The 25,221-nt window shown below is 46.7% G+C and overlaps 3 protein-coding genes and 1 long non-coding RNA gene across 11 annotated transcripts; 3 read left to right on the plus strand and 1 right to left on the minus strand.

The window, feature by feature from the left end:
- Positions 1-788: 788 nt before the first annotated feature.
- LOC133489973 (excitatory amino acid transporter 1-like) lies at positions 789-8,254 on the plus strand. 2 transcript variants are annotated; one of them, XM_061799365.1, is made up of 10 exons: positions 789-929; positions 2,420-2,562; positions 2,664-2,801; positions 3,270-3,474; positions 3,586-3,628; positions 4,200-4,480; positions 4,560-4,793; positions 4,884-5,078; positions 5,154-5,288; positions 7,834-8,254. In XM_061799365.1, exons 2-10 carry the CDS (start codon positions 2,424-2,426, stop codon positions 8,042-8,044), a joined length of 1,581 nt encoding a protein of 526 aa, XP_061655349.1. In that variant the 5' UTR covers positions 789-929; positions 2,420-2,423; the 3' UTR covers positions 8,045-8,254. The 2 variants fall into 2 exon arrangements, with proteins under 2 accessions (XP_061655349.1, XP_061655350.1); XM_061799366.1 differs by having other exon boundaries at positions 792-929; positions 2,415-2,562.
- Positions 2,401-24,934, minus strand: LOC133489980 (uncharacterized). Of its 6 annotated transcripts, none has more exons than XR_009792068.1 (6): positions 14,956-15,089; positions 14,303-14,872; positions 14,072-14,172; positions 7,753-7,948; positions 3,498-7,307; positions 2,401-3,401 (listed from the first exon to the last, which is right to left on the minus strand). It is a non-coding gene; the product is annotated as an uncharacterized LOC133489980 (long non-coding RNA). The 6 variants fall into 6 exon arrangements; XR_009792070.1 differs by lacking the exons at positions 14,303-14,872; positions 14,956-15,089 and adding exons at positions 24,623-24,701; positions 24,808-24,934 and having other exon boundaries at positions 2,402-3,401; XR_009792069.1 differs by lacking the exons at positions 14,303-14,872; positions 14,956-15,089 and adding an exon at positions 24,623-24,876 and having other exon boundaries at positions 2,402-3,401.
- Positions 11,757-13,946, plus strand: spra (sepiapterin reductase a). Of its 2 annotated transcripts, none has more exons than XM_061799374.1 (3): positions 11,757-12,216; positions 12,889-13,063; positions 13,278-13,946. In XM_061799374.1, exons 1-3 carry the CDS (start codon positions 11,821-11,823, stop codon positions 13,466-13,468), a joined length of 762 nt encoding a protein of 253 aa, XP_061655358.1. In that variant the 5' UTR covers positions 11,757-11,820; the 3' UTR covers positions 13,469-13,946. The 2 variants fall into 2 exon arrangements, with proteins under 2 accessions (XP_061655358.1, XP_061655357.1); XM_061799373.1 differs by having other exon boundaries at positions 11,779-12,216; positions 12,773-13,063.
- On the plus strand, positions 15,213-25,048 carry LOC133489975 (histone-lysine N-methyltransferase Smyd1-like). Its single transcript, XM_061799368.1, has 10 exons — positions 15,213-15,392; positions 15,918-16,094; positions 20,535-20,748; positions 20,839-20,969; positions 21,104-21,142; positions 21,807-21,993; positions 22,096-22,188; positions 22,257-22,420; positions 24,338-24,506; positions 24,862-25,048. The coding sequence occupies exons 1-10, from the start codon at positions 15,256-15,258 to the stop codon at positions 24,916-24,918; spliced, it is 1,368 nt and encodes a 455-aa protein (XP_061655352.1). The 5' UTR covers positions 15,213-15,255; the 3' UTR covers positions 24,919-25,048.
- Positions 25,049-25,221: the final 173 nt, after the last annotated feature.

Below are 25,221 nucleotides of genomic sequence, written 5' to 3' on the forward strand. Positions count from 1 at the left end.
ATGAGTCTAAGCACACAGCTAAAACAACGAAGGAGTGGCTTCAGAACAACGCCGTGACTGTTTTTGAATGGCCCAGCCAGAGCCCTGACTTCAACCCAATTGAGCATCTCTGGAGAGACCTGAAAATGGCGGCCCACCAACGTTCACCATCCAACCTGACAGAACTGGAGAGGATCTGCGAGGAGGAATGGCAGAGGATTCAGGAGATTCCATTTTTCTTCATGCAAGTCCTCCAGCTTTAGAGAACATCCTCTCACATGCCTTTCATGGACCTTTTATTCACCATGTGCTATGATGTAATGTAATATTTCACTGGTTACTGTATCACATTGTACAGTTTGTATATATATATATTGGCTTCTATTTTTGCTTTGTTTTACTCTGCTGTCTGCAGCCAGGTTGTCATTGCAAATATCTCACCTGGATAAGGTTCAATAAAAAAAGAAAAAACATACATGACTTCATGGTGAGCTCTTAGTCATTTATTTGTGAACGGAAGGTTATTAACCCCCCCCCCCCCCCCCCCCCCCAATACCGACTGGATTGGACCATCAGAACGTCCCTGCCAGCCATCCTCGTCTCCTCTGGCCCAGCTAAGGAAGACGCAGAGAAACGGAGGAAAAGACCGGAGCGAAGGATGAGAGGACACCACTGTAAGTTTTGCCTGAAAATGTGTCACCGGGAAAACCGACCAATGGGAGGATCACTTTCTAATTGGTCTTCTTTGGTCTCCCGCCCTGTCTCTTCTGCTCCCTCCCCTCCCGATTCCAGTTCTGAGTAGGGGAGCACCATCTCGCCTCTCCTCATATTCTATGTCGTGCACTTAGTTACTCTGTTCTCCTGAATCCAGAAAGATCTCAAACGGCTTCCCTCGTTACACCTGCAAGATAATCCTCAGCTGAGAAGAACCAAGCAGCAGCATTTCAGAGGTGTGTGGCAACCTATATATATATCTATATCGATAGATATAGATATATAGATAGATATAAAATGTACGGTTCGGTTCGATAATTAAGCGTTCGATATTTTTCAAGACAAAACATTTTTCTTGCCTTTTTCAATGAATTTTATTGGAATTACCAGCGTGTAGAAAGAATATGAATTCAAAACTAATGTATCTGACGAAATCCCCCATCGACTGTGCGGCATTCTGCGCAACAGAGTATATTTTAAAAATAAATTGCTCCGCGGGAAATGAAAGTTATACCGTAACTAGCCACGCAGCTGCGACCGCATGATCTACATTCCCGTCGCAGGTTTATCTCGATAAATTAGAATCGGGTCAAAAGCTCCATTTAGTTCGGCAGTTCAATTCAAAAAGCGGAACTCATATTATTGAGATGCACTACACGCACACACAGTGACATATATATTTTTCATATATATGTATCAATTTGGACTTTCGGAAAACCAAAACCCAAAATTCACCGTGTCCAGAAACTAAAATATTATGTAACATAAAATGACCTGGTCATTTGCGAAGTCATCAGTAGTGCGTGTCGAGGAGGCGTGTCTGAAGAAGGTTGCTTCTCATGGAGCATTGCGCAGTCGCGCAGCGCCCAGAAGTCAGGTCGTCGTGCGTAGCTCTCGACATCAGGCCGTCCGAGGTCAAAGCCACGGCGGGGTTCGCCGAGGAATCTTAGGAACGGGGCTCAAGTGTCCGCTCCGCAGCATGTCGTGAAACCAAGTTAGACGACAAACAAACGTTGGGAAAGGGTCGCATGTCGACAGCAATAAAAGTAGTAATAGCCCGGTTCATTGATTTTGCCCCGTTGGAATCGTGCTGTCCAAATACGTCGCGTAAAGTGTTTGTAGGACGCGTGCTCCTTTTGTTTTTGTCTGCCACTTGTTTTCACATTGTGGCGATGTCGGCGTCAACGGGATGTCGTGTTTGTGGTATTTCCGCCGATGTCGTTGCACTTTTGTCTATGACGCGCTCGCCACCTGGAACAACGCGAAAGCAAAGTCGTTCCAAAGGCCAGAGTCGAAGGACGCTGGAGGGTTTACGATATCAGGACGCTCTACGGAACGATGGCGCGTTCGGAAACGTGCTCCGAGTAGAGTTAGGGCATCGGAGATTTCCCTCAAATAAACATAAAGAGCTCACGGCTTCATCCAATGAAAATGATTTCAAGTATTCATGTTCCCAATTGCTCCAAGTGAACCTTTGAATGTCTTTTTATCAATCATTATGTGTCAGCGCTCAGGAGGTCAAGAGCGTGCGCCGCCCGCCGCAAATTGAAAATATTATTCTCTAGGGCCGCCCTAAGAACCGTCGTCACATCACCCTTACATGTCGGCCTCCATCATGTCGAATAAATGCACTATCCGGACGAACAGATCTCCCCCCCCCCCCACCCCCCCCACCCCCCCCCCACCCCGTCAACCTCACTGACCGTAAATGTTCGGTCCAGCGCAGCAGGATGCAGCGTTTCAGAGAAGGCATCCACATACGCACCATGAAGGCCAAGAGGAAAGTGGAGGAGATCTCCAAAGAGGACATCCGGACCTTCCTCAAAAAGAATGCCTTTGTGCTCTTCACAGTCGGCGCAGTTGTTGTGGGTACGTATGCCTTTTCAAACTAAATCGAAAAGTAAAGGCGATGCATTTCCTCGGACACGAGATGACAGACGCCCTGACCCACACCTTCGTTGTCTTCGTAGGAATCGTTCTTGGATTTGCATTGCGTCCCTATAAGATGTCGTATCGAGAGGTGAAGTACTTCTCTTTCCCTGGAGAGCTACTGATGAGAATGCTGCAGATGCTTGTTCTACCCTTATTGGTCTCCAGTCTAATAACAGGTACAAAGGTTGCTGAACCTAAGATCATTTCAGCGTCTGATCTGAGCTGTATTTATTGGCGGCGGTTTCCAATAAGCTACGGCGTGAAGTCGTCGTCATTTTGCTTGAACGAATCCCGGCCGGTCGGGTGCTGTGCGGTGAGCGAGGTTCCAGACTCCTTGCAATCATACTCGTCTCCGGTTCTGCTCTCGCAGCTTTGGTCTAAAGTGGGGGCTGAAGTTAGATCGTAGCGAGCATACGCTACCGCTAACGGCAGATTGAAAAGTCGTGCTTTCTTATTTGCTTTTGCCTGCGTCAAAGTCATGACCTTTGATGATTAAGAGAGTTGAAATGTGTGACACCTCGGGCCTTTCTATGTGCTATTAATATATTCTCCCCGTCCGTATTCGCTGGGGTTCTGAGAACGTTCATGTCCAGATGCTTAAATACTGTAATGTTTTTTTCCCCCCCCACCCTTGTGTGCATTAGGAATGGCAGCTTTGGACAGCAAAGCCTCCGGGAAAATGGGCATGAGAGCTGTGATTTACTACATGACCACTACCTTTATTGCAGTCTTCATTGGTATCCTCATTGTCCTTATCATCCACCCAGGAAAAGGTTCTAAAGATGAGTTTGGGAAACAACAAATGATAGAGCAAGTCAGTCCTGCAGATGCCTTTTTGGATCTGATTAGGTAGCGTGCAATGATGTACTTACTGTAAGAAAGTAGACTACTCGCGGGTGCATGAAACATTCTTACTTCTTTGCGTTCAATCATCTCTAAGTGAGTGGATTCTCATTTCAGAAATATGTTTCCTCCAAACTTGGTCCAAGCCTGCACACAACAGGTGAGCCCCCACATTCGCGTCTCATTTGCTAAGTGCTTGTGTCCCGACATGCTGATTCTCAGAATCAGAATCAGAATCAGAATCAGAATCATCTTTATTTGCCAAGTATGTCCAAAACACACAAGGAATTCGGCGGCTTTCGAGTGAGCACATCTGCCTCACGTTTCCGAGGTTGGGGGGTTCGAATCCGGGCTCTAGCCTTCCTGTTTGGAGTTCTCCTTGTCCAAAAAGATGTTGTTGTTGTTGTTGTTGTTGTTGTTGTTTTTAAGTGAGTTGAAGGCTCGAAATTGTCTGAAGGGTTGAACGTGAGTGTGAATGGTTCTTTGTCCATACGTGCCCCGCGGTTGGCTGGTGACCAGTTCAGAGTGTACCCCGCCTCGAGCCCGAAGTCTGCTGGGCTTGGCTCCAGCTCATTGGGATGGTGCCGAGGTATACTCGCTTGGGTGCAGTCCCCAAATACTTTTTGATGGCAGCTGAGTATGGATGGACGATGACGATGTAACGTATGCGAATGTGGAGTATCTACGGTCGGCTGGCCTATCTAACCGAGCGTCATCATTTCTTTGTCCAGTTCAAAACAAAATACGGAAAACGAGTCATTCACGTGACGGTGACAGTGAACGACACCCTCTTTAATACAACCAACGACACCCAGGAGGTCATGGAGATCACCCGAGAGGAAGTGATACCGGTGCCCGGTCAGGTGAATGGAGTCAACGCGCTGGGCTTGGTGGTCTTCTCGATGTGTTTTGGGCTGATAATTGGCAACATGAAGGAGCAAGGCCAGCTCCTAAGGGATTTCTTTGACGGCCTCAATGAAGCAATCATGCAGCTGGTTGCCATCATCATGTGGTAGGACTTGACTTTTCACCTCCTGTTCCATTTGTCTTTCCGGTACAGCGCTCTTAACATGACCTCTTCCTCCTTTCAGGTACGCTCCTATTGGCATCCTGTTCCTCATTGCAGGGAAAATAGTGGAGATGGATGATCTTACACAGATGGGTGGCCAGTTGGGCATGTATACTATCACAGTTATAATTGGCCTAATGATCCATGGCGTTCTTATTCTTCCCACGCTGTATTTTGTCATCACTCGGCAGAACCCTTTCATTTTCATCGCTGGCCTTGTGCAAGCTCTGGTCACGGCGTTGGGCACCTCCTCAAGGTGAGGCCCGAATCGAACCGTCGGCATCCAATTCACGGTAAGGTCTGCTTTGGTGCAAACATTTCTCGTTTCCGTTGTGTCGTCTCGCAGCTCGGCCACCCTCCCTGTCACATTTAAATGTCTGGAGGAGAACAACAAGATAGACAAGCGAATTACTCGCTTTGTGTTGCCCGTGGGTGCCACCATCAACATGGATGGCACCGCTCTCTATGAAGCGCTGGCAGCCATTTTTATTGCCCAAGTCAACAACATGGAGATGAACTTTGGTCAGATCATCACCATCAGGTAAGAGTGAACAAAGGACGACTATAATAACGAATAGCAAATATATAGGAATGAACCTTCTGCCCTTTAATGAAGTATTACAGCAACCGCAGCGAGTATCGGAGCTGCTGGGATCCCCCAAGCAGGCCTGGTCACGATGGTGATTGTACTGACGTCTGTTGGACTTCCTACCGACGACATTACTCTGATCATTGCAGTCGATTGGTTCCTGTGAGTACCCTGTGCCGTCGGAAATGTAATCGCGTGACGCGGCGAAGAGCGGAACCTGCCTTCACGCGCCGACATGAATCACAGTTGTCATTTTAAAGGTCAAACGTATCCTCATCTCTACTACCACCTAGTGACACACTTTTCCGTTCTCCCTGAAGTCCTGCTCTACATCTTTCCCTTTGTATTGAATATTTTCTGGACTGAGTTTTAACATAGAAACGTAATTAGGTTGCCCAAATTAATCATTCCAATTAGAAGACCCTTTTCAGAAATTGCTCAGCTAACTGGGGCAATGTGGAAAAATCCCTGTCTCCTCAACTAGGATGGTCCAAATATGAACATCTGTCCTTTTTCTGGAGCATACAGTCATCGGAAAAATGAGTAGAAAACCATCATTCACATTGTTCTAAAACAACAGAGGGTAGTTGATGTTTGTAAATCAGCTAACATTGACCGAACCATGTTAGCACCACATAAAGATTTGCATTGTTGACTTGATGTATGGAACACCGCCACTTTAAATTAGTGTCATCGGTGGGGAGAATACTTACTGTATATTAGAATGCACTTGGAATGACCTCCTCAATTCCACTGACATGCCTTCCTATGAGGAAGCAGAGTCTGGGGGTTCTGCAGCGGGCTCACCTGTCTCTGGAGTTGAAGTTGCAGAGCTAGTTAAAAAAAAAAACTCCTCTGTGGCAGGCGCCCGGGCCTCTGGATTGCAGACTGGGGTGGTGGTCCACCTTTTTTGAGGTTCAAGTACAGGGGGATTACAGACCTCACCCTCCCAATCTGGTAAAGTCTATTGGGGGTGCTGGAGAGGAGGGTCTGTCAGGAAGTCAAATCAGTGTGGTTTTCGTCCTGGCCAAGGAACAGTCGACCAGCTCTACACCTTCAGCATGGTGCTGGAAGGGTGCGTAGGAGTTCATCCAACCAGTCTGCTTTGTGGACTTGGAGAAGGCATTCGACTGTGTCCCTCGGGGAGTCTCGTGGAGAGTGCTACGAGAGTATGCGGTACTGCACTCCCTCATGTGGGCCGTTTGGTCCTTTTATGACTTGTGTCGGTGTTTGGGCCGCATTGGCGCCTTTTCAGTGAGTGTTGGACTCCGCCAAGGCTCCACTTTGTTACCAATTGTGTTCAGAACGTAAATGGACAGAATCTTGTTACAGATTTTTTTCATAGCTTTTATGGACAGAGTTTCTCGGCACAGCCAAGGCGTCGCAGGGGTCCGGTTTGGTGACCTTGGTATTACGTCTCTGCTTATTGCAGATGATGTGGTTCTGTTGGCTTCATCAAGATCCGCTCTTGACCTCTCGCTGGAGCGGTTCGCGGCTACTGTGAGTGTAAAGTGGTTGGGATAAAACTCAGCACCTTCAAATCTGAGGCTATAGTCCTCAGTTAGAAAAGGGTTGAGTGCCCTCTCCGGGTTCAGGAAGAGATCATGTCCCAAGTAGAGGAGTTTAAGTAATGTGGGGTCTTGGTCATGAGTGAGGGAAGAATTGAGCGGGAGATCAACTAGCGGATTGGCGCTAGTTGATCTGCAGTTATGCAGACTAGTCTGCATCGGTCTGTTGTGGTGGAGAAGGAGCTGAGCCGAAAGGTGAAGCCGGCAATTTACCGGTAAAGCTACGTTCCCACCCTCACCTATGGACACGATCTGCGGGTTGTGACCGAAAGAATAAGATCACAGAAAGGAGTTCACTCTTCAGGGCGAGCTCACTTAGGACCGACCGGGTGAGAAGCTCGGTCATCCGAGAGGGGCTCAGAGGGGAGCTGCGTCAAGAGGAGCCGGATGAGGTCGGTGGGGCATCTGGTTAGGATGCCCCGCGGATGCCTCCCTGGTGAGGTTTTCAGAGCACTCCCACTGGGAGGAAGTCACAGTGACCATCCAGGACCCGCTGGAGAGACTATGTCTCCCCCAGCTGGCCTAGGAAATACTTGGAATCCCCCTGGAAGAGCTGGACGAAATGGCCGCCGGGGAGAGGGAAGTCTGGGCTTCGCTGCTCAAGCTGCTGCCCCTGCGACCAGAAGAAGAAAAAATGATAAGTGGATGGGCATTCTTTTTTTTAGCTCTGTATTCTTCGTGACCCAGTGTAGTTGCACATGTCGCTGCCTTGCATGCAGACAGCGCGGGTTCAATTTCCAGCCAGTGCCCCAATACTTAGCCACCGCCGGTGTCAGGCCTGGATAAAAAATAGACAGAAATCCCAGTCTTTGACAACTGTGAGTTACAAGCCCTTCAATTGCCTTCTACTCCCTCAGTCTACTTCCGATCATGGCTGATAAGTCTACCTTTTCATGCGCTAACTGTTAAGATGAAGCAGACAAAGCAGGTTATCACACACGTTCCACACTTGTAACAACAACCATCACAGACACGGTAGATAGGTCTTATTTCTTTCAAAGCAGGAGGAGATTTTGCCAAACACCACCAAGGTAACGTAGATCCCGAAGGTGCCTTACGATGCTTCTGTAAACGTTAAATGGAGATGAATCAATGTTGTAAACGCTGATCTTTAACATCCTCTTTCTCTCGTGTGATAGGGACCGTCTGCGTACCACCACCAACGTTTTGGGCGATTCAATCGGAGCCGGCATCATAGAGTTCCTCTCTCGACACGAGCTTCGCAGCAAGGATGTGGAGATGGGAAACTCGGTGCTGGAGGAGAAAGAGAGGAAGAAACCTTACAAGCTCATCTCACAAGATAGTGATTTGGAAAATGACAAACGCGGTCACAATGAATCAAGCATGTAGTTTTTCCTCAACATCTGCTTCAGCTTTTAGACGTGCAACTGATGCAGTTTTTTTGTTTTTAGAGTTCTTGTGCTTCCTTTTGGTTTCCCACTACCATTGTTTTTTTTTTATCTTGTTTAAGTGATGAATTTCCTACAAGCCCCAATTCCATTGAAGTTGGGACATTGTGTAAAATGTGAAGAAAAAACAGAATGCGATGATTTGAAAATCCTTTTCAAACTATATGAAATTACTTACCATACAAAGACAAGATATTGTATGTTCAAACTGATATCGTCAGTACAAAATCAATCATTTTGATTTTGATGCTTGCAACACTTTTCCAAAAAGCTGGGACAGGGTCAAGCTTATCACTGCGTTACATCACCTTTCCTTTGAACAACATTCAATAAACGTTTGGTAACTGCGGACGCTCATTGTTGAAGCGTTCTAGGTGGAATTCTTTCCCATTCTTGCTTGACGGACAGCTTCAGCAGTTCAACAGTCCGGGGTCTCCGTTGTCTCCGCTTCATAATGCGCCACACATTTTCTATGGGAGACAGGTCTGGACTGCAGGCAGGCCAGTCTAGTACCCGCACTCTTTTACTACGAAGCCACGCTGTTGTAATTTGGTTTGGCGTTGTCTTGCTGAAATAAGCAGGGGCGTCCGTGAAAAAGACGTTGCTTGGATGGCAGCATATGTTGCTCCAGAACCTGAATCTACATTTCAGCATTAACTGTGCCTTCACAGATGTGCAGCACGCATGCCATCGGCACTAACGCACACCCCAATACCGTCACAGATAACTAGATTTTGAACTTTGCACTGATGACAATCCGGATGGTCGTTTTTCTCTTTGGCCCGGAGGAAACGACATCCGTGATTTCCAAAAACAATTTGAAATGTGGACTCGTCGGACCACTGCACACTTTTCCACACGAGCTCGGGCCCATCTAATGCGTTTACGGGTTTTGTTGATATATGGCTTTCACCTTTCATGAACTTTAACTGAAGATGGTTTTCTGAAGTGTTCCTAAGCCCACATGCAGGCAATATTCTTTATGCAGTCACGATCATTCAATGTTGGTTTTCGGCCTTGCCACTTAACGTGCAGACAATAGTTTAGATTCTCTGAATGTTTTGATGATGAAAATGAGAGAATATTTGCAACAAAACAAACAAAAACCACTAACGTTCATCGGTTTGCACATGAAATATATCGTCTTTCCCGGGTATTCAATTGAATATACGTTGAAAAGTTTTGCAAGTCATTGTATTCTGTTTTTGCCGACTTCATTGGAATTGGGGTTTGTACATTCCTCTTCCATCCAAAAGAACAAAGACTATTTATGCAATCTAGGACAGGTGGTTTTCTACATTTATTATACAAATTAATGTAATATCACATTATCTTTGTGTAGCTTTGTGTGCAGCTAGATCACTGAAGTGGAAATGAAGTATTTTTAAAATAAAGCCAAAAAGACCCAAACAAAAGCAGGTTGGAGGCTACAAGTGTCAGACCATAATGAGCATTATAATGATCTTTTTTCAAATAATTGTTATTATTGTTTTATAACATTGTTGAATGTAACCTCATGAAAGGCTGCACGGTATATGACCATTTCACACTTTAAAAATGCATGTGTGGACATTGACAAGTTTTCATCAACATGACTCCTTATGAAATAAATAAATACGATGTATGCAGCGATTCTCAAAGTGTGGCACTAGTACCACTGTTGGTACGTGGGTTCACTCTCGTGGGTCGCAAAAGAATCACTGCCTACACCAGAGGTAGCAAACTCATGTTTTGTCACGGGCTACATCGTAGTTGCGGCTTCCCTCAGTCGTTAGCCGTTATGACTATGAAGCCATATAAATGTTTAATCGCCTCATCATATTACCTGCATGCACAACAAAATGATGCATAACTATAAATGTAGTATTTGTTCAACCATGTTTAAGCTCCTTTTGCTAACAAAAAAATGCTTGCAATATCCCAACCTTACCATTTATTACATTTAATTTGGTACAGATTTTAGCAAGAGAGATGGCGGTTGACACACATGATTAGCTTTCACGGGCCGCACAAAATAAGGTGGCCGGCCAGATCTGGCACCCAGACCTTGAGTTTGAAACCTGTTGCCTCCACAGTTAGGTTGTACTTCACTTTTTGTAATTAATTCATTCATTAATTCATGTATTTATTTATTTGCCGGCGGACGACTGGTTAGAGCGTTTGCCTCACTGTTCTGAGGTCCGGTGTTCAATCCCCGGCCCCCTCCCACATCCCCAAAACATGCGTGCTAGGTTCATTGACGACTCTAAATTGCCCGTAGGTGTGAATGTGAGTGCCAATGGTTGTTTGTTTTGTATGTGCCCTGCGATTGGCCGGCGACCAGTTCAGGGTGTACCCCGCCTCCCGCCCGAAGGTAGCTGGGATAGGCTCCATGCCCGTGACCCGTGTGAGGATCAAGCGCTAAAGGAAATGGATGGACGGATGGATTTAAGCGCAGCGTTAATGTTCAAACTGTGCATGTTACAGTGGCTTATAATAATATAAACTATGCCTTTTAGGAATAATAATCATTAAAAAAATGGTCTCATTTTTTGATTAACACTTAGGCCTACTATGCTATTGTATTTTAATGTTGGTCATTATAATGGCACTTGGAGTTAAGCACTGTATTTTTTTAGGTGGTACTTGAGTTTGATATAGGAAAGCGGAAACTTTAAAGGCCGGTGGATTGCAACGACTGAAATGTGTCTGCAAAATAAAGTTTTCATTGTATTCATTATCTGTTATTGACTGATCATCAGCGCACGGTGTACAGTGCCGCTCGCTGTGATACAGCTGGGATAGGATCCAGTTTCCCTTTGGCACAAGATAAGGGCTACGGTTCATGGTGGATGGATAGACAAAGTTGCAAAAAACAAACCAAAAAAAGCATTTGTTAAATATCTGTCGACACTGCGAAAAGTTTGTCGTCGCTGTGGCGATGAATGCTGTTAAACTAACTGCAGATGAGATTTCCGTTTTGGAATTAACACCTCACAGTGTAGGAGTCGTCTCTTTCAAGGCAGAGAGTTGATGTATTGGACAAAATGAACGTGCCCGGAACACGTCCGGGAGGCATCCGAATCAGATGCCCCGGCCGCCTCATCTGGCTCCTCTCGATGTGGAGGAGCAGCGACTCTACTCTGAGATGACCGAGCTTCTCGCCCTATAGCTAAGGGAGAGCCCGGACCCATTTCGGCCGCTTGTATCCGGTTTTGTATGAATCTTTTTGTCACAAATCTGATTCCATAGCGACTGAATAAATGTTGACAACGGCAAAGAAGGGAGGCGATGCGCAATCCTATTGGTCGACGTCAAAGTGCGCTGTCGGCGGACATGTTGTCGTTGATATGTCACACTACAAGACGTTTTGTCGTTCCCGATCTGGGAAATCACCTGTGATAGCTAATAAATATGAAATATAATACATATCGGAGCTAAAATCTGATGTAGGCATTAAGGAGCTGACTCAATACTTGTATTGCACTTTTGGCCCCCCTCTGCCAGCTTCACGCGGCTGCAGCAAACTTCCAATCCAATGTAATGGTGGCCATTTTGCACAGTAGCGACGCTGTGCGCGACACAGGCAGTCGCCAAAGTCAAATCAAGTACAATAAACGTCTATTCGTGTTCCGCTCGCCTTGCTGTCGAGCAAATGTACGTGATCGGTTCTCCCTTTGGGTTTTTGGCCCCCCCTCCCCCTTCACGCGATGCCGTCAAGCAGCGTGACACCGAAAGATGGCGGCCGCGCGACAAGTGTGCGCGGGCCACGCCCCCCGTTACGAGAAGAAGCAAGAGGCGCGCTCGCCTCGCGCTCCCCACTTCGCGCCGCCGCGAGAATGGAGCAGCAGCTCGGCCGAGCTTTGTGCATCATCACCGGGGCGTCCAGAGGCTTCGGCCGGGCCGTCGCGAAGGACATGGCCCGCCTGGTGGAGCCCAAGTCGGTGTTCGTCCTGGTCGCCCGCTCCGGAGACGAGCTGCGGGCTCTCCAGACGGAGCTGGCCGCGTCGGACCTGGACGTTCGCTGCGCGGTGGCGGATCTGTCCCTGGAGGGAGCGCTGGAGAACGTCGTCCGGGCGGCCAAAGAAGCTTTCTCGGCCGACACACGACACGTCATTCTCGTCAATAACGCCGGTAAGCGCCTTCCCCGTCCGCAGGCGTCGCATGTTGGCCATTTGCGAGGTGACGTCACGTCCCCAATATCGCCACATGAAAACTGTGCACATGACGAAGCCTCGTTAGCGCAACGTAGCGCTTGCATCCATTTGAACAAGCTTTCTATTATTGCAATCATTCGCCCAATTTAGTTCACACTCGGCATTACGGTAATGAAGCCGCCTTCAAAATAAAAGCTTGCCAATAACCAGCAGAGTTCATTTGAATCTCGAGACGCCTTAAACAATGTCGTTGATTTGATATGTTAGGAAAAGCACTTGAAGTTAATCACCGTTTACTCAGTACTTGAGTCATTATTTGAAGTGAAGTGAAACCGCCAGCGATTTTCCTCAGTCGTTTTCCAGAACGAGTGCCTGAAGAGGAGGATGCTATTCATGCGGCACGGCTCGAAGCGGGCACCGGGTGCAGGTGGGCACGGGCCTGCCTCAAGTCGGAGTTTTCACGGCTGCTTGCCGTCTTTGAATCTTCCCGTTACCGAGTGAGATCTTCATTGTAAGCCGTTGTGTCTTCTCAGCCGCACTTGGCGACGTGTCCCGCTTCGCCAAAGGCTTCACCAGCATGGCCGAGGTGGACTCGTACCTGTCTTTCAACGTAAGCTCCGCTTTGTGCCTTACCGCCGGTGTGCTGCAGGCCTTTCCGAAGCGGTCGGGTCTGCGCCGCTGCGTGGTCAACATCTCGTCGCTGTGCGCCGTGAAGCCGTTCCCCTCTTGGGTGCTGTACTGTACTGGCAAGGCGGCCAGAGAAATGATGTTCAAGGTTCTGGCGGAAGAGGAGCCAGACCTGCGCGTGCTCAACTACGCTCCAGGTGGGGGGCTTGTTTACATTTAGAATTTTGCTTCGTTTTCATTTCTTCAATGTATTTACTTTTTCTGTTTCCGGGTCAAGCTGTTGAGCAGTACACACTTGTCACTCTTGGCACGTTTTCAGCACCTATCTTGAAACGTATTTGGAAACAAACCTCTGAACTGATTTTCCTGGGTGTTTAAAGATGTTTTCTCTCGTGTTGCGCGTTTAACCAGGTCCCTTGGACACGGACATGCAGTTAGTAGCCAGGACCAAAACCGGGGAGTTGAGCTTAAGGAAGACGTATTCAGACATGTTCGATGAAGGCCAGCTGCTGACGTGCGAGGCCTCCTGCGCTAAGCTGATGAAGATCCTGCTCGAAGACAAATACGCTTCGGGAGATCACGTGGACTTCTACGACGTGTAGAGCGTACGGCGCATTTTCGCACAGCGCGCTTCCCGTCGCCGAGCGTTCAGATGCTTCCTTTGGTCCGCTTGCATCTGTCGTGGAAGCTGCATTTGTTTTGCTTTAAATCAATGGTACAGTAACTCGTCGTCTCTTTTTACACGGTTGATCAAGCTTTTGAATCAATGATTCTGAAAAGCAACCATCTGTCAGCATACTGAATATATTCTATGGCCTTTTATTGGAACTCTTGATTGATTGTTTTTTGTTTTTTTAAATCTGTCACGGTAATTTGACTTGTACGCGGCATGTGCTTGAAGTTACATTCTGATGAACATGTCAAAAATGTCTACGTAGTTTGCTGTGACTCCAAAATATTTGCCCGCAATATCATGCGGACCTCGCCTGTATCTTCACCTCTGTGCATTTTTTAGGAAGAAATCCCAGCACTGTACTAACTGTGTATTACACTACTAATTCTATTAAACGATGGATTCCATTTTTGTTTCTGTTGCGATCGCTTGTTCGCCACACGACGTCATCGCGCTGTGTAAGGAAGGAATGGTTTTGCAGAATGTACCCCCCCAAAGATGCACGATTCAGCCAAAACATCCGTAAACTCACCGCATGCTGTTTTGTCAAGTTAGAAGCGGGCTGAAATGTTCACGTCGGGTCCAACTCGTGACTGCGCCGCGTGACAAAGCCGCTGTTGTTTCTTGCAGAGTCTATAATGTAAACACACGTCATGCGGCTGAGTAAAAGTACAGCTTCTTCTTGACATCAATACTCAAGTCAAAGCAAAATGTATGATGCATTCAAACGACTCTGACAAGTACAATGCATCCAAAATGTTACTTGAGTAAATGTGGCGCGTGGTCGTGACATTCGTTCACCATACAGCAGCAGGCACTTGTAAGGAAGATCTCGAGGTTCCTGAGGAAGAGATCTTGGTTTTTCCTTCCCCACGTGGTAAGAGAGGTTTGTGGAGCAGGCGAGCTAGGACCGCAAGAAACCTGAAGCTCTCCCTCCTGTATCTCCTCTCCATCATTGTAGAGGGTGAAATGCTTTCTTGAGGTTCATTATCATCACCTTCGCTGCCCTTGATCAAATTTGATGGGCTGCGGACACACTCCTGATTGTTTCAGTGTTCTGGGTGACAGCGGCGGAGATCTTGGCCCTGAGAAAGTCCGATACTACTGGTCCACAGCGATGGCGGCATGAGTCAGTGCGAGCAGGCTACTTCCTGGTTCATGGAGAATGACAATTCTGCCACAGTGCAGTGCTCCCTCATCCAGATCGGTATACTTTGTGTAAGGCTGCACTATGACACCATCTGTAATCCTGTAGACCTATCGTGTGCAAATGGCATAAAAGTAAAGCTGTTGTCCACGCGCTGCTTCCTTCCCGATTGGCTGTTTCCCCCACCTGAAATCAAAACAAGCGTGAGCGTCTCTTTCATCTGTCATGTGCCTCCGATGGAAGGCAACAGCTGCCGCCGACAAAAATACCATAAGGGGAGGCAACCCAACAAGGGAAAGACTCCCGCCCTGGCACCGCAGACCGTCTCGCCTCCCCCTGATGGTCTTCCTTCTCACACTTGGGACACGGTGCACCCCTTAGAGGAGGAGAATGTATTTTGGGCTACGGCAGGGGTCGGGCCAAGGAGCCAGCGTCCCCAAACGTGTCTGAGAATTCCCTGAGAACCGAGCACTTCCCTGTCGCTTTCCTAACCCACGGCCCGTCCCGCCCGCTGTCTGCTACTCTTTTCTTCCTACCTTCCTCCTCTTGTGTTTTGTTCAGCCCACACAATGACGGTGGGGAACACGGAGACCGTTGAGCTGTTTGATGCCGGGCAAAAAGGTCGCGGCCTAAGAGCCGGCAGAGACCTCAGCACCGGGGAGGTGGTCTTTGCAGAGGCCAGCTTTGCTGCTGTGGTCTTTGACAGGTAGGAGGATCCTGTTATTCTCTTATTAGACAGAATAAAGCATCCAAGGTCTTTTGGTGAGCATGTTTTTGGACTGCAGGTGCCTCCGCCAGCCGTGTCTGGGACGGGAGCTCATTTCTAAAATCGCCAACTGTCATGACATCAGCAAAATGAGATACAGTGGCTGACAAGCCGTCATTTGAGCCTGCGCGTGACTTCACTTGCTTGACGTGCTTGTGTCGGTTGCGTGACCTTCGGATCCTAATTTGCTCTCCGCAAATTATTTGTCGAATGGTCCTCGAAGACTCTGCTGTCATTTATAATTTAGCCATTCATTTATTGTGTGAACCATTCGCACCCACAGTCGCACCTACGGGCAATTTAGAGTTGTCAATTAACCTAGCATGCATATTTTTGGGATGTGGGAGGAAACCGGAGTACCCGGAGAAAACCCACGCAGGCAAACTTCAGCGTGCCGCCGCATTTGGGTGAAATGTATCATCATTATTTTTTTTTTAAATCTAATTTGTTGTTCTACTCTGTCAGCGCGTTCATGCAGGTATGCCACAACTGCTTCCGCCAGCAGGCCACGCTACATCGTTGCGCCCAGTGCCAGTTTGCCTTCTACTGCAACCGCACCTGCCAGACTGCATGCTGGGATGAACACAAGAACGAGTGTGCGGCCATTAGGAAGGCTGGCAAGGCGCCCGATGAAAATGTTCGGTAAGACTCGGCCTCATTTTTCCTTTTCACTCCGGCACACCGAAACCAGGTCTAAACCCCAATGCACAACTCCAAACACAAATGCCAGAAAATTGAAATGATCAATTGTTTTACCAACCAAAAATCTTTAAAAGACGGCTACTGGACTCACTGGACAATAAAAACTGGCACAGGACAAAAGAAACCAGAACCATATTCATCCATCCATACACAGCGGCTGAAACAAAGAAAGTAGAACAAATAAACTCAGAAATTAAGTTGTGTGTCATAATGTGAAATGACAAAGGGAAAAAGTATCGAACGCACCAACTGGTGTTTACAAGTATTTAATACTTTGTACAAAAGCCTTTGTTGGCAATGACGGGTTCAAGGTGCCTCCTGTATGGAGAAACTAGTCGCATGCATTGCTCTGGTGTGATTTTGGCCCATTCCTCCACACAAGCAGTCTTCAAATCTTGAAGGTTCCGTGGGCTCCTTTCACGGACCTTGAGTTTCAGTTCTTTCCATAGATTTTCCATTGGATTCAAGTCAGGTGATTGGCTGGGCCATTCTAGCAGCTTTATTTTTTTCCTTTGAAACCAATTGAGAGTTTACTTGGCAGTTTGTTTTGGATTATTATCCTACTGAAATGTCCACCCTCGTTTCGTTTTCATCATCCTCGTAGATGGCAACGGACGTTTGCCAAGAATGTCTCAGTACATTCGCCCATTCATCCTTCCTTCAATAATGTGAAGTTTACCAGTACCATCTGCTGAAAAGCAGCCCCACACCATCATGTTCCCACCTCCGAACTTCACTGTTGGGTCTGGTGTTTTTAGTGTAATGCTGTTTCTCCTCCAAACGTGGTGTGCATTATGGCATCCAAACAGTTCAATTTTGCTCTCGTCCGACCAGACTATATTCTCCCAGTATTTTACTGGCTTCTCCAAATGTTGTTCAGCAAGCTTTTAACGAGCTTTGACATGCTTTTTTTTTTTTTTTTTTTCCCAGCAATGGGGTCTTGCGTGGTGAGTGTGCATACAGGCCATAGCGGCGGAGTGCCTTACTCACTGTTTTCTTTGCGAGGACAGTACGTGCTAATTCCAGGTCTTTTTGAAGCTCTCCACAGGTGGTCGTTGGCTCTAGGACAACTCTTCTGATTATTCACTTCAACACTTATTTTACGCCGCTATTCCGAAATCTTGCGAGGAGCACCTGATCGAGGCAAACTGATGGTGGTAGGATTGGCTTATGGCCCCAAACGTCCTCACTGGAACATTCAGAAGCTTCGATATGCGCCTGTAACAAGTGCCACCGTTATGTTTTGCAACAATTACTTTGCGATGGTCTTGAGACAGCTCTCGGCTCTCATCCATCATGTGATGTGTCATGACTCACACCGTGGCAATGAGACCTTTTTTGTAGGCCATCAATTAGGACCGAACCAGCTGATATTCATTTGCACTGACAAGGGGCTGGATTGCTGTTTGATTATTGATCGATTTTAGGTGTTGTCTTGGCTTTCCGTTACTTTTTGCACCTCCCTTTCCTCATGTGTCATTTCACATCATTCCACACAACTTCAATTTCTGAGCTTATTTGGTCTACTTTATTTGTATGTATGGATTACTTGGGTTGCTTCCAACATCTGGTGAAATTTTCAGGTCAACAGAGCACCATTGGAAGTATATTCGTGAGAAAAATGGTGACGTGTTAAGTACTTATTTCGACCGCCATATATGTGTGTATATATATGAATGTGTATATATGTATATATGTATGTATACACGTACATGTATACATACTAGGGGTGCAACAATACACAAAATTCTCGGTTTGGTTCGGTTCGATACTCAAGTGTCACGGTTCGATATTTTTTCGATACAAGGAAGATAAATGTTCTTGCCTTTATTCACTTTTTTTTTATTGAAGTTACCAGTGTCTAAAAATATTCTTTAAAACGTTTTGATTAATTTCCTTTCGACTTGTCCCTTTTTCTCCTGCATCGTCCTCTGGAACACCAACTGCCCTCATGTCTTCCCTCACGACATCCATCAACCTTCTCTTTGGTCTTCCTCTCGCTCACCATTGCTCTGGACTGTAGACCCCAAGTATTTAAAGTCCCTCCACCCTTGCTATCTCTTCTCCCTGTAGCCTCATTCTCCCCCCACCACCCCTCTCATTTATGCACATATTTTCTGTCTCACTTGAGCTAATCTTCATTCTTCTCTTCTCCAGTGCATGCCTCTACCTTTATAACTGTTCCTCCACTTGCTCCCTGCTTTCACTGCAGATCACAATGTCATCTGCCAGTCTAACTTGTCAGCCTATCCATCACCGCAAGGAGGAAGGGGCTCAGGGCGGATCCCTGATGCAGTCAGTCCCACCTCCACCTTCAATTCGTCTGTCACACCTACAGCACACCTCACCGCTGTTCTGCTGCCCTCATACGTGTCCTGTATTATTCTAACATACTTCTAACGGCCACTCCAGACTTCCGCATGCAGTACCACAGTTCCTCTCTGGGTACTCTGTCATAGGCTTTCTCTAGATCTACAAAGACACAACGTAGCTCCTTCTGACCTTCTCTGTCCTTTTCCATCAACACCCTCAAGGCAAATAATGCATCTGTGGTACTCTTTCTAGGCATGAAACCATACTGTTGCTCGCAAATACTCACTTCTGTCCTGAGTCTAGCCTGCACTACTCTTTCCCATAACTTCATTGTGTGGGTTCCCACAGCTCTGCACATCACCCTTGTTCTGAAAAATGGGCACCAGTAGACTTTTCCTCCATTCCTCAGGCATCTTCTCACCCGCTAGAATTCTGTTGAACAAGCTGGTCAAAACCTCCACAGCCACCTCTCCTAGATGCTTCCATACCTCCACAGGAATGTCATCAGGACCAACTGCCTTTCCATTTTTCATCCTCTTTAGTGCCTTTCTAACTTCCCCCTCACTAATCATTGCCACTTCCTGGTCCACCACACTCTCCCTTCTCTCTCATTTTCCTCATTCATCAACTCCTCGAAGTATTCTTTCCATCGAGCTAGCACACTGCTGGCACCAGTCAACATATTTCCATCTCTATCCTTAATCACCCTAACCTGCTGCACATCCTTCCCATCTCGATCCCTCTGTCTGGCCAGCCTGTATGGATCCTTTTCTCCTTCTTTAGTGTCCAACCTGCCATACATGTCATCATATGCGTCTTGTTTGGCCTTTGCCACCTCTACCTTTGCCATACGTTGCCTCTCCATCTATTTCTTTCTCCTCTCAGTGTCCCACTTCTGAGCGAACCTCTTTCCTTGTATCATTCCCTGTACAGCAGCGACACGGTGGGAGACCGGTTCGCACATCCGTCTTCATCCCCAGGCGCTTCAGCTGCCCCCTGCTCCAGTGTGTTCAACTAACATGTGTATGTGTTCACTGTGATGGGTTAAATGCAGAGAACACATTTTGTGTCCATGCATGCATGTTCATGACAAGATGATTCTTCTCCTCGTTCTTCTCACGGTTCTGAGGATCCAGGTTCAAATCTGGCCTCGCCTGTGTGGAGTTTGCATGTTCTCCCCGTGCCTGCGCGGGTTTTCTCCGGGCACTCCGGTTTCCTCCCACATCCCAAAAACATGCATGAATTGGGGACTCTAAATTGCCCGTAAGTGTGACTGTGAGTGCGAATGTTGTTTGTTTGTATGTGCCCTGCGATTGGCTGGCAACCAAGATCAGGGTGTACTCCACCACCAAGTCAACTCTCTTGCCTCACCCTTGGCTTTTTTTTTTTTTTTAACATTTCTTTTGTGTCTAGGCTCACAGAATTGACAAAAGAGAGGACTACAGCACTGCTGGGCCAATGCCGAGTACTGCGGACAACCGTGGGTTGAGCCATGGGTTTGCAAGGCGAGGGCTGCTTTACTCCAGCAAAAAAAATGCAGACTGTTAATGTGTATGTAAAGGTGCTGTTGTTTCGAAATGTGTCAATAAATCCAAGTTCTCACGACTGAGGTACAGTGACCAAATCTTCGATCAGAAATCATTCCAAAACTGTTTCTTAAAAGGGAATAATTGTTGACATTTGAAGATGGGTTGTTAATGTTATTCGCGTTCTTTGACCCCAGCTCCCAATCTCTGTCATCCTGTTTCGAATGTCAATCAAAATGAGTCGGGTTTTCCGAAAGATTGAAGAGGATTCAAAGATGAATTTGCCAGGATCTCTCCAGATGCAGTGGAATGAGGATGTACGAGAAGTCAAATGTTCTTATTTGTTCATTGTTCGTTCGGCTTTTCGTGATGCCGAGTGGAGCAGTCTAGTGCATCATGTGCTGCAACATGATTGTGTTCCCCCTTCAAGATGACACAGGGGTCTTTGATTGTCTAAAAATGGACCAAGTCGCGGAATGAAAGAAGCACTTGTGATGGATTTACAATTCAACTCTTCTCGTGCTTTTTATTTCGCTTGCAGTCTTGCTGCTCGTGTCCTCTGGCGCCTTCACAAAGACTCGGGGATTGTCTCAGACAGTCAGTTGATCTCGGTGGAACAGCTGGAGGACCACGTGTCTGACCTGCCGCAGAAGAACCTTCGACGGCTCGAGACCGACGTCCAGAGCTTCCTGGGATATTGGTCTTACGGAAAGAAACGGCACTCGGTTGACTACATCTCACACATCTTTGGCATTGTAACGTTGAACAATCACATCTGTTGCTTTTACCCCTGACATCGGCACATTCATCTTGACACGCCTCCTCCTTTGTGTGCGTCTCTGCAGATTACGTGCAATGGATTCACGATGAGTGACCAGAAGGGGCCGCGAGCCGTCGGTGTGGGGCTTTTCCCGAACCTGTCTTTGGTCAACCACGACTGCTCGCCCAACTGCTCTGTTGTCCTCAACCATGGCGAGTATGTGTCACATACAAGCGCTCGCTTCACATTGGAGCACAGAGAATGACGGAACTGGTTTCGATTGGCGGCTCCACCATATCAATAAAGGCTGCTCGATGCATCCCGTGTAAACATTTGACTCTCTTTTGCAGTCAAACTGCCGTGAGCTCCGCTCTCCATTCTCAGAGGAGGTATGTGTATGCTAATTGACTGAAGTGAGTGAGTATCTGTAATTACAAGTCTAGGAACGGATAAAGAAAAGCTGTGTTGGGATCCAAATTGGATTTGTGTGGCTGGGGTGGAAGAGCAGAATAGTTCCATCCCCGGCTCCCCCGTGACCACGTCCAAGTATCTTTGACTATGATATCGAATCCCCAGTTGCTCCTGGTGTCGCGTCATCAGCGACTGATGGGAGTTTCGGGATCTTGCATTGAAACAAACCGCGACAACAAGTTCCAGATTGAACTATCGAGAAGGATTTGTGTTCATCCAGCTGTATATTAGCATACGATCGATGTGATGACGTGAACAGCAAAAGAGAAAAAATACATTCCTTGAACAAAAGTGAAAACAGAGAGTTTGCGGGCCAGTTGCTCATTCTTGGCTAGAATCTCGCTTATACATTCTCGGACAGGGAGGAATTGTCATAATGACTATAAAAATGGGACAAGTGAAATAAAGCACCATATCCGCACCTTTGTTGAGACGTTCCCCTAAGTAACGAACAAAACGTAAAAGCGACGCCTCTCACTCTTGGCAGTGGTAACAAACAAAGCGGTGGGCTTAAACAGCTTTGCTTTTGTCATTTTGCCTCTTTGAAACCGAGTAATACTTAAGTCCAGTCTCGTCTGTCAGGATCGAGCTGCGAGCTTTAGGGAAAATCCCTGAGGGTCAGGAGTTGACCGTCAGCTACGTTGACTTCCTCAACCTGTCAGGTGTCCGCAAGAAGAAGCTGATGGAACGTTACCATTTTGAGTGCACGTGCCAGCGCTGCAGCCAGCACCTCAAGGATGATCTGATGACGGCTGCCGCAGAGGCCAAAGTGAGATGGGGGGGGGATTTGATTCTATAGGTTTAATTGAACGCACAGGAAGGGTCATTTGAAACACGGGTACTTCATGCTTGTCTCGTGTGTCCCTCATAGCCGTCTGCTGAGAAGCTGAAGGAGGTGACTGCCTTTAGTGAAGACTGTCTGGAGAAGATCGAGAAGTGCCATCTTGAGAAAGATTTCCACGAGGTACATTTCTGAGCACCCATATATGGCCACGCCCACAGGTCTTTGTTCTAACAGGTCTCTGCTCCTAGGTGGTGAAGCTGTGCGGTGAGTGTTTGGAGAAGCAGGAGAACGTCCTGGCTGACACTCACCTGTACAAACTGCGTGTGCTCAGTGTAGCCAGCGAGGTACTTTTATTCCAGCGGTTGTTCCCTGAGGCTGCAGCGTACGCTCAGAGGATGGTGGATGGATACACGTAAGGCCTGCCTCACGATCTACTACAAACCCCAATTCCAATGAAGCTCGGACGTTGTATGAAAGTTAAATCAAAACAGAATCTTTTCAACCGTTATTCAATTGAATAACTACAAAGACAAGATATTTCATCTTCAAACTGATCAACTTGATTGTTTTTGGCAAATAATCATTCACTTTGAATTTTATAGCTAGAACAGGTTCCAAAAGCTGGGACAGGGTCATGTTTACCACTGTGTTACATCACCTTTTCTTTGAACAACATTCAAGAAACGTTTGGGAACCGAGGACACTAATTGTTGACGCTTTGCAGGTGGAATTCTTTCCCATTCTTGCTCGATGCACAGCTTCAGCTGTTCAACGGTCCGGGGTCTCCGTTGTCGTATTTTGTGATTCATAATGCGCCACACATTTTCAACGGGAGACAGGTCTGGACTGCAGGCAGGCCAGTCTAGTACCCGCACTCTTTTACTACGAAGCCACGCTGTTGTAACACGTGCAGAATGCGGTTTGGCATTGTCTTGCTGAAATAAGCATGAAAAAGGCGTTGCTTGGATGGCAGCATATGTTCTAGTGATCGGAACCGACTCTTTTGGATCGGTTCACTAAAAAGATCCGGCTCTTTTGGCTCCCGAACGGCTCTTCAGATATTTTGTTACTTAAATTTTTACGCAAAAATAATGTAAAATGATGCATACACATGCAATATTTTTCAATTCTATTTTCAAAATATGCCTTTATTTATTCACTCTACTTGATGCTACAAAAACAAACAATTATTTACAATTGAACTAATGAATATTTTAAGCTTTTAACTTTTTTCTATCAAACTAATTTAAAGTGAAACAACACTGAATCAGTACAAATAAAAATATGTAAAAGAACAAGAAAAAACAAATCTGATTTCAGATTGGCATTGCGAAGGCAAGTGTCTCAGCTTTGAGGAACTGATCCAGCTGCTTCTGTCGGAAATGATTTGGTGTCTCCTGTTTTGGAGAAAGTTCTCTCAGAAGCCACTGAAGTTGCTACAATGTGCAACAGTTGCAAAAAACACACTGGAACTTTCATTAATATCAGGTTGAAAGGCTTGTCCTTATTCTTCTCGTTGCACGGATGGGTGCCGGTGCATGTTGTGCAGCCAGCACAAGTCGAGATTTTTTTTCCGCTGCAGATTTTACACTCCCTTCATATCGTCAATAGAGTTTAAATGGCGTTTCCGGAGGTTGTTGATATTTGGCTTTGGTTTCGCACGGTACAGTTTTCACTTGCATTGGTAGATGTAGTGACAAACTGTGGTTTTCTTAAATGTTCCCGAGTCCACATAGCAAATTACACAATGGCGCTCGTATTTAATGCAGCGTCTCAAATTCTTGCCATTATACGTCGAGAAATGCTGTTCTTAAACAGTCGCACTATTTGCTCATGGAGTTGTTGACAAAGCGGTGGACTTCGCCCCAACAACTGAGCCTCCCGGGGATGCTCCTTTTCTAACCAATCGTAACACTCGCCGGTTTCCAATTCACCTGCGGAATGTTCCAAACAGGTCTTTTTCAGCGCAAATTCAGATGATATATGCACATCATGTTCATCAATTTGAACATTAAATATCGTGTCTTTGGAGTGCATTCAATTGACTATAGGTTGAAAAGGTTTTGCAAATCATTGTATGGTGTTTTTAATTTAGCATCCCCAACGTCATTGGAATTGGGATTTGTGCACACCAGAATGTTATGATTCACAGTATATATCAATAGTATATTTTGTCAAATCTAAAAAATAAACATGGAACAATCAAGCAGCACGGGTGGAGCCAGGGGGGTGTCCAGGGGTCCCCGATGGACACTCCAATAAAATGACACTTTTGTGTGTCATGTTTTATCAGCTACATTGCCAATAACTGTAAGTTCCCCATCTACAGGAAGTTATATCCCCGCAACAACGCCCAGCTGGGCTTGGCGTTCATGCGTGCCGGCATCGTACATTGGCAGTCGGGGAAGACCGAGCTGGGCCACGGCATGATCTGCAAAGCTTACAGCATTCTCATGGTCACTCACGGGCCCAACCACGCCGTCACCAAAGACTTGGAGGTACATGGATATGTTGGCGATTGTGTGGAGAAATGATCCAGCCTGTCATCGCCTCTTTTGTTGGGTCTGCTGCGCAACCGCAAATGCCAAATCATCCAGTTTAAGGTTCAACTCACAATTTGCAGCACTCGTGTCAGCCACGGGCCCTTAGAATCGTGATCGCATCTCCTCTCGCGCCATCCCAGGGCCATAATTCTACAAAATTCAAATTGTTAATTGTTGCATCAAAAAAAGTCTTTGTTTTAGGGTGTGCTTATTTATGTAATCAATCTGCAGTCTCATTTTGTTCTATGAAGCAAACCTGTTCATCTTGCTCCTTGCTCGTGATTGTTTGACATTGTCTGCCTTCCTTTAGTCCACGCGCATGCAGACGGAGTTGGAGTTGAAGAGGAAGAAGGCGACGTCAGCCTGAAGCTGCGTTGATTTCGAGGAGCGGCTTGTCCGTCGCTCCCGGTAGCCGTAGGTTGGCGAATCACCTCATGTAAAAAGAGGACATAACCGACTTGAACACGTAACGACAATAAAACGGACGTTTCGCCGTGTGTCGTGATCACTTCCTCGCTATCGACAAGTCATTCTGGGAAATGGAGCTTTGCGTTCTACGACCACCCGACCCAAGTGCCTGAATGAAGTTCTTTCGACTTCATTCGGACACTTGGGTCGGGTTTGTCAATTCGGTCAACGTGGTATCATGTGGTGGTTTCCTACATGCGGT

This window comes from Phyllopteryx taeniolatus, chromosome 15 (assembly GCF_024500385.1).
Source record: "Phyllopteryx taeniolatus isolate TA_2022b chromosome 15, UOR_Ptae_1.2, whole genome shotgun sequence".
Lineage (NCBI taxonomy): Eukaryota > Metazoa > Chordata > Actinopteri > Syngnathiformes > Syngnathidae > Phyllopteryx > Phyllopteryx taeniolatus.

Excerpts from the sequence above, each read along its gene's own strand:
- LOC133489973 (XM_061799365.1), top strand. The coding sequence starts at position 2,424 with ATGCAGCGTTTCAGAGAAGGCATCCACATACGCACCATGAAGGCCAAG. Across the intron at positions 2,802-3,269 it reads GGTCTCCAGTCTAATAACAG|GAATGGCAGCTTTGGACAGC; the intron begins GTACAAAGGTTG and ends TGTGTGCATTAG. Across the intron at positions 4,794-4,883 it reads GCGTTGGGCACCTCCTCAAG|CTCGGCCACCCTCCCTGTCA; the intron begins GTGAGGCCCGAA and ends GTCGTCTCGCAG.
- spra (XM_061799373.1), top strand. The coding sequence starts at position 11,793 with ATGCCGTCAAGCAGCGTGACACCGAAAGATGGCGGCCGCGCGACAAGT. Across the intron at positions 12,217-12,772 it reads CATTCTCGTCAATAACGCCG|CCGCACTTGGCGACGTGTCC; the intron begins GTAAGCGCCTTC and ends GTGTCTTCTCAG. Across the intron at positions 13,064-13,277 it reads CGTGCTCAACTACGCTCCAG|GTCCCTTGGACACGGACATG; the intron begins GTGGGGGGCTTG and ends GCGTTTAACCAG.
- LOC133489975 (XM_061799368.1), top strand. The coding sequence starts at position 15,256 with ATGACGGTGGGGAACACGGAGACCGTTGAGCTGTTTGATGCCGGGCAA. Across the intron at positions 20,970-21,103 it reads GTTGTCCTCAACCATGGCGA|TCAAACTGCCGTGAGCTCCG; the intron begins GTATGTGTCACA and ends TCTCTTTTGCAG. Across the intron at positions 22,189-22,256 it reads TTGAGAAAGATTTCCACGAG|GTGGTGAAGCTGTGCGGTGA; the intron begins GTACATTTCTGA and ends CTCTGCTCCTAG.